Source organism: Salmo trutta, chromosome 34 (genome assembly GCF_901001165.1).
Source record: "Salmo trutta chromosome 34, fSalTru1.1, whole genome shotgun sequence".
NCBI classification, from domain to species: domain Eukaryota; kingdom Metazoa; phylum Chordata; class Actinopteri; order Salmoniformes; family Salmonidae; genus Salmo; species Salmo trutta.
The window spans coordinates 36,257,757-36,266,074 of record NC_042990.1 but is presented as its reverse complement, the minus strand read 5'-3'; the positions used below and the strand labels follow the sequence as shown (position 1 = coordinate 36,266,074).

The following is an 8,318-nucleotide window of genomic DNA, read 5'->3' as shown; positions in this document are numbered from 1 at the left end:
CATTATTAAATAAGATGATTTAAAATTAAAAAATAAATAAATAGAATGACAAAGCTGTGAAACATTATCCTAAATGAACCATAAACTTACTGAATACCATTATAATATAAATACAAGAATTTGAGCATGAACTATTCTTCATATATCTATCTATCTATCTATCAGTAATTTATATAGATAGATATATATAGATATATATATATAGATCTATCTATCTATATATTTTATTTTTTATTTTTACATTTTATTTATGTCAATATGTATTTGTTGTCAATGTTTTAGCGTCAAACTGGTGGCAGTTGTGCAAAAAGTCTGTTTGGAAGAGTTGCAGAGTTAACAAAAAATAATGCCATTGTTGATTAGATGCTTTTTTTAAATTAATTCGGCTGTTTTCTCTTGAACCATGTAGTCTGTCTACTAGAAACCCGTGCACAATATGGACACAGATTATTTTTTTAAGTATACTGTATATTAATAATTTTTTTTACGTTATTAAAGTATAAATTGCCAAAGTTAAAATAGATTGTCATAGATTATATGTTAATTACCAAAATTACTGATTGTTCTGGTAACTTTGGTAAATTACCGGTAGCTTTGCAACCCTAGTAGAAATCAAAAGCAATTAATGCAGCCGAAGAATAGCTCTGCTCTTGATTAACAGGCATACTTCTGTAAACATGAACATAAGCCATAAGAACTTACACACTACACTCCAACTATAACCTACATAGACTCCAACCATAACTAACATACAGACTCCAACGATATCGGCCTAAAGGGAGCTTCCACCATAGAATTACACAATGTATTTTACTTCTGTGCTTCCCACAGCACACACTGAAGGGAATAGGAAGCTCTAATAGAAATTGTATGACAAAAGACTAACCAGCAAAATCACACAGAAGGGAAGTGGACGACCATGTGTCAGCAGATCCTATAGACATTTGGTCTGTGTGGACAGAAGTGTTTTGGGGACTAGGGGACTGGGGTTAGGACAGGTGACTCAGTGATCCCTTCCTATTTCTGTCTATTGCTCACTTGCTTCTGAATATTGAAGTCTAAACTAAAGATGACCTGACAGAGAGTAGAATGTAATAGGATAGAATAGGACAGAACATAATAAAATAGAATAGGTTAGAATAGGATAGGTTAGAATAGGATAGGTTAGAATAGGATAGAATAGGATAGGTTAGAATAGAATAGGTTAGAATAGGATAGAATAGGATAGAATAGGATAGAATAGGATAGGTTAGAATAGGATAGAATAAAATAGGTTAGAATAGGATAGAATAGGATAGGATAGAATAGGATAGAATAGGATAGGATAGAATAGAATAGGTTAGAATAGGTTAGAATAGGATAGAATAGGATAGAATAGAATAGGTTAGAATAGGATAGAATAGGATAGGATAGAATAGGATAGGTTAGAATAGGATAGAATAGAATAGGTTAGAATAGGATAGAATAGGATAGGATAGAATAGGTTAGAATAGGATAGAATAGGATAGGATAGAATAGGTTAGAATAGGATAGAATAGGATAGGATAGAATAGGATAGAATAGGTTAGAATAGGATAGAATAGGTTAGAATAGGATAGAATAGGATAGGATAGAATAGGTTAGAATAGGATAGAATAGGATAGGATAGAATAGGTTAGAATAGGATAGAATAGGATAGGATAGAATAGGATAGAATAGGATAGGTTAGAATAGGATAGGATAGAATAGGTTAGAATAGGATAGAATAGGATAGAATAGGATAGAATAGAATAGGTTAGAATAGGATAGAATAGGATAGGATAGAATAGGATAGGTTAGAATAGGATAGAATAGAATAGGTTAGAATAGGATAGAATAGGATAGGATAGAATAGGTTAGAATAGGATAGAATAGGATAGGATAGAATAGGTTAGAATAGGATAGAATAGGATAGGATAGAATAGGATAGAATAGGTTAGAATAGGATAGAATAGGTTAGAATAGGATAGAATAGGATAGGATAGAATAGGTTAGAATAGGATAGAATAGGATAGGATAGAATAGGTTAGAATAGGATAGAATAGGATAGGATAGAATAGGATAGAATAGGATAGGTTAGAATAGGATAGGATAGAATAGGTTAGAATAGGATAGAATAGGATAGAATAGGATAGGTTAGAATAGGATAGGTTAGAATAGGTTAGAATAGGATAGAATAGGATAGGTTAGAATAGGATAGGTTAGAATAGGATAGGTTAGAATAGGTTAGAATAGGTTAGAATAGGTTAGAATAGGATAGAATAGGATAGGATAGAATAGGTTAGAATAGGATAGAATAGGATAGGTTAGAATAGGATAGGTTAGAATAGGTTAGAATAGGATAGAATAGGATAGGTTAGAATAGGATAGGTTAGAATAGGATAGAATAGGATAGGTTAGAATAGGATAGGTTAGAATAGGATAGGTTAGAATAGGATAGAATAGGATAGAATAGGATAGGTTAGAATAGGATAGGTTAGAATAGTTTAGAATAGGATAGAATAGGATAGGTTAGAATAGGATAGGTTAGAATAGGATAGAATAGGATAGGTTAGAATAGGATAGAATAGGATAGGTTAGAATAGGATAGAATAGGTTAGAATAGGATAGAATAGGTTAGAATAGGATAGGTTAGAATAGGATAGAATAGGTTAGAATAGGATAGAATAGGTTAGAATAGGATAGGTTAGAATAGGGTAGAATAGGTTAGAATAGGATAGAATAGGTTAGAATAGGATAGGTTAGAATAGGGTAGAATAGGTTAGAATAGGATAGAATAGGTTAGAATAGGATAGGTTAGAATAGGGTAGAATAGGTTAGAATAGGATAGGTTAGAATACAAGTCACATTCAAAACAGTTTGGGGACTCACCTTTAAGGTTCTTGGGGTTGTTCTGCTTTGTGCGCGGCATTTTTTTCTCCCCGGTTGGTTGGTTCACTCACTGACACATCTTCTGAAAGGTGGTAGATTCTCTAATGCAGGTAGACCAGCTGGGGGACAGCTGAATCCACATACACACAGTCAGGGACACCCTCTGGGTTCACACACACAAACAACAGTGGTCAGCATTAGCGCAACACACAGTGAAGATCAATAAAGATCAATAAACACTAGTCCATGCAGTCCATGCAGTCTTCTGTGTGTGTGTGTGTGTGTGTGTGTGTGTGTGTGTGTGTGTGTGTGTGTGTGTGTGTGTGTGTGTGTGTGTGTGTGTGTGTGTGTGTGTGTGTGTGTGTGTGTCAGGGTTTCCGTTAGGAGAATTCAACACGGAACAGCGTGACCACCTACACAGTAAAACAAATTCAAAATATCATATTGGTATAATAAAATGTGCGAACGACCTGTCTTACAGGCTATTTGTAAGAACACTTTAGTGAATAAATAACAAATCACAGCTGTTTTTAAAAAAAATACAATCTAGGCCTCTCTAATTTAATTTAGCCTAGAGATTAATATTTTAATTAAGCTAATTAAAACAACAAAACATGGCTGTCTACGAACACCAGAGCCAGCCTGCCCCACACCAGCTGCGATTCAGCACCACGGCAGTGGAAAGAGGCCACTCAAGGCGGCAACAAAATGAAGAAATTATAAAACTGATGTCGGACAATCAAATTCGATAAGTAAATCAAATGAATTCATTAAAAAATGTTGGTTAATTGAGAGGAAGCTTATTTTACGATGCTCCTGTGAAACGAGGTCTGCGCGCGCCATGCATGTATGAAAGCACTTGTTTTGTTTCCAAGTGCTACTGAATAAGCTCAACTGAAATGCACCAATTGCGCATGATACACATCATTCCTCTACAGTCTATCAATCCATTCCAAATCTTAATAGTCATACTATACATGAAACAGGGGCGGCATATGTTGATCTTGTCTAGGGTGGCAGCAGAAGTACTAAGACCAGGCCTGACCAACACAATCATTTGCCTCTAATTTACTTGCAGCGGACCTTGGCCTGCTCAATAGTGAGCCTCTGCTGTTGGGAAGTCAAATCAGTCCAACTCCTTGGGGCAGCTTGCGATTCGCATCAGCCTCGCTACTTTGTCCTCAAGGAGCGATCTTGAGGCCGTCTTTACTCCGTTTTGGAGAAAGGGTTCCCTCTCGGCGGGCACACTAGAAACAGGGATAATCAACATAATCTTCGTCAATTTTGCTCAGGACCTTGCGTCTTTAACGTGAGTAAAAATTGAAACACACCAGATATACATTTCCAAGCAGCTTGAGGATTTATTAGCCTATGAAGTATATTCGCCTTTTAAGTTGGGGCACATCGACTGCTATTTCCATCAATGATTAAAAGCATTATTTTCCAATGGATTTTCTTTCTCCCGGACAATTTGATTTAGCTGCTTTTTTATGGCCAAAAGCTGCCATTTACCGGTAAACGGAAACCCTTGGGTGGGTGTGTGTAGTCTCCCGTCCTCTCACTTGGAAGAGAGAACACTGCTGTTGTTGCGTCTGTCAGTCTAACCAGTGTCACTTTCTAAATTCTTATTTCAGTCCAAACGTACAGGGTCTAAATTCTTATTTCAATCTTGGTTTCATCAGACCAGAGAATCTTGTTTCTCATGGTCTGAGAGTCCTTTAGGTGCCTTTTGGCAAACGCCAAGCGGGCTGTCATGTGCCTTTTATTGAGGAGTGGCTGCCATCTGGCCACTCTACCATAAAGGCCTTATTTGCTGGAATTTTGCAGAGAGTGTTGTCCATCTGGAAGGTTCTCCCATCTCCACAGAGGAACTCTGGAGCTCTGTCAGAGTGACCATCGGGTTCTTGGTCACCTTCCTGACCAAGGCTCTTCTCCCCCAATCGCTCAGTTCTGCCGGGCGGCCAGCTCTAGGAAGTCTTGGCGGTTCCAAACTTCTTCAATTTAAGAATGATGGAGGCCACTGTGTTCTTGGGGACCTTCAATGCTACAGACATTTTTGGTACCCTTCCCCAGATCTGTCCCTCGACACAATCCTGTCTCGGAGCTCTACGGACAATTCCTTAGACCGCATGGCTTGGTTTTTGCTCTGATATGCACTGTCAACTGTGGGATCTTATATAGACAGGTGTGTGCCTTCCCAAATCATGTCCAATCAATTGAATTTACCACAGGATGACTCCAATCAAGTTCTCGAAACATCAAGGATGATCAATGAAAACAGGATGCACCTCATCTCAATTTCGAATCTCATAGCAAAGGGTCTGAATACGTACATAAATAAGATATTTCAGTTTTTTTATATATTAGCAAAAATGTCTAGAAACCTGGTTTCGCTTTGTCATTGTGGGATATTGTGTGTAGATTGATTAGGATTTTTTTTAAGGAAACAGTTTATATATTTTTATTTTGTTTAGCTCACGTAATATAATTATAAAGTATGCATTAAAGGCAGGGGTGGGCAATTCCAGTCCTGATTGGTGGTCCTGATTGGTGTCACAGTTTTGCCCCAGCTAACACACCTGACTCCAATAATGATCTTCAGTTTAGGAAGCAATTTGATTAATCAGCTGTGTTTGCTTGGGATGGAGAAACAGTGTGACACCAATCAGGCCCTCGAGGACTGGAGATGTCCACCCCTGCATTAAGGTGTCTGTAATCAAATAAATGTGGCAAAAACAAATGTAGACATTAGTGAATGCATTTTAATAGCTTCCAAAATATTTTCTACAATGGTGGGGGTGTGCCAAGATGGAGGTGCGGCAGCTTCAATACAGCGCCCCCTGTCGGTCATCTAGTGTATATGCAAGCCATTGATTCAAACATACATGTTATAAATTCTTATTTCAGTCCAAATGTACACAGGCTAAATTCTTATTTCAGTCCAAATGTACACAGTCTAAATTATTATTTAATTCCAAAAATGTACACAGGCTAAATTTCTGTCCAAACCTACAGAAAAAGCAAAGCTCCAGTTAGGTTTGCTAGTATAATGTCCGTATAACAGGATGACACTCCTGCGACTGAAATGTGGTGAATTCTGGACAGACAAAAGAGATGTGAAGGCATCTATATCCATATAACTATAAACCCTGGACTAACTATCTCTAGTCTAATCTAAACCAAGAGGAGATTGTTTTTGGTAAATGCCTGATTGACAAGTCCATGTTAGATACGCATCCCTGTCCTTCGCTTTAACGACACACGTTCCTGAATGATGAAAGGTGCCAACAATAAGGCCCCGTGTCTGGCGGGAAGTAAGCGGTCCGGGTGCTACGGCGGTTAGCGGACAGGGCTCATATCAGACTGATCACCTTGTAAAAGTTAACCCTCCATAGTATTTGCGTCACAATCAGACCTGTGCAAACACTGAAAGGTCAATGTGATGTCGTAGTGGTCGTTGTTTTATTGTATTGCTGCCCTTTTTACAGAGGATGATCGGGTCTCTTTTTTTCTTTATGCAAATCTGCGCTCTGCAACAACAACAAAAACAGCAGCAAAACCCACGGCAAAGCATAGCACTCTTGCAATTAGCCCTCCAATACACTGCCCTGAATTATATATACTTTTTTTTTTTAATGACTTTATTGAAAATGACAAAACCTTTGAAATATAATGATCTGCATGCTGTTAGATAATTTCCTACATGGCGTTACTAAAATTACCTATTGTAGTATTCATAACAAACAACCTCGTCCAATCCCTTCCACTGAACATTATCTTTCAGCATCACGTCTATGTTCCGTTTGCCAATGTTGCATGACAGTCCGTTACTACGACGGTAGGATGTTTAACCATACACGGCTACATGTGCGCTGCCACAGCAATGACATCATTGTCGAAGTCAGTGCAATACATCGGCAGTGTTGTACATAGCGTCTGCACCAGGTCACCGAAAGCACGGAAGGACGACAATGAAAGTCACACAATATAACATGCAGCCCTAGGCACCCACCTGCCTCGCAGAACCAAGGACAGGTCGAATGCTTGATGCTTCAGACGATGCTGCATGCATGTCAGGAGGAGACCGTGCGTGTGCGGCGCGCGTGTCAGCTGATTCATATTTGAGGAAACACCCCGAAACTGACAGCTTGATGAGGACGCCACAATGAGCTGCTGAGTAAATGTTGCAGTAGGACCTAAAACTGTCCGAATGAAATCCTCTCTGTTGGTCACTAACGGCTGACTCATTCAACACACACCTAGGAGGATTCCTTTCCGTCACCTTGCAGCATTTTACAGCAACATTGTAGCCGCATGTAAAACAATAGACACGATGTCCTGCATTATGAAATATTAATGTAGAATAGCCAAACCCCTGTCTGTGACATAATCAAATCAGTCTATCCAACCAATAACGGTGGCTTCAAGTGACACATCTAAACAGGTAAACAGCCCTGTTTCCCTGCAGCCATTCATCAATGTGCTTTCACAATCCATGTTATAATCACATGTCGATCTTATTTTCAGGGAACGCAGTCTAAATCAAAAGCAATATGGGAACATGGTATTTGTATGTCTGTAGCAACAACACATGAACGCGCTGTAACCGAGGGAGGAGTCAGGGAAACCCCCTCGCTCTCTGCAACAGTACAACGGCTGCACTTCCCTAATTCAACAAAATGCGACATTATTTTCAACACTTTGTTGGCCATGTGTTGCGCAACATATAAACACTGGCTTGTGTATCAGATAAATTTGCAATAGATAAGTCTTACCCATGGGCGCAAAATAGGCACATTCAGTACACGTTGCGTAGCAGGCAAGATAGTAATATTACACACACCACATTCAAATGCTGCAGACGTCTACACCAAAACAACGATGCAAGCAACGACGGCTCTGAAACTTTGACTTGTTTGGTCCTAAAATTTGACATTCCTTCTTGGCAAACAAAAAAACGAAAGAAAACAGTGATGGCCTTGAGAAAAGAACTAGCCGAACCAGCTTGAACGTCCCCGACCAGCGTTGGACACGAGCGCCCCGTGAAAACACTGCCAGAACGCATCCCGATGCAGACCGAAGTGGCCAACACATTAACGAAAAAAATAAATAAATATACACAAACTACATTCAAATATACTTACAAGTGCAGTCTTAATATTAATGATTGCAGGTGTAACACACCTTAACTGTAAGGACAAATTGATTATTTTGTCTCTCTTCTCTCACTTTCTATTGCAGGAAACAGACAGGCCCACTGACGTCAACGGGGGTCCCGTCTCCGCCTCCCAACCACAGGATGTCATCTCCGGGAGGTGTGAGACGGTCGAACTACGACCGAATAAATGACTGAAAAATAATATTACCAAGGCCTTAAGTTTTACTTTTATACATGCACATTCATTTAAAACGTATATCAACTATGTGTG

The 8,318-nt window shown here is 38.9% G+C and overlaps 1 protein-coding gene across 1 annotated transcript in view; it reads right to left on the bottom strand.

Moving 5' to 3' along the window:
- Positions 1-7,995, bottom strand: part of LOC115173249 (zinc finger protein 40) — a 107,957-nt gene extending 99,962 nt beyond the window's left edge. Inside the window, exons 1-2 of the mRNA XM_029731165.1 lie at positions 7,733-7,995; positions 2,890-3,052 (exon numbers count right to left, since the gene is read on the bottom strand). Of these exons, the coding sequence (XP_029587025.1) occupies positions 2,890-2,929 (40 nt within the window). The 5' untranslated portion in view covers positions 2,930-3,052; positions 7,733-7,995. The remainder of the gene's footprint in view (positions 1-2,889; positions 3,053-7,732) is intronic.
- Positions 7,996-8,318: the final 323 nt, after the last annotated feature.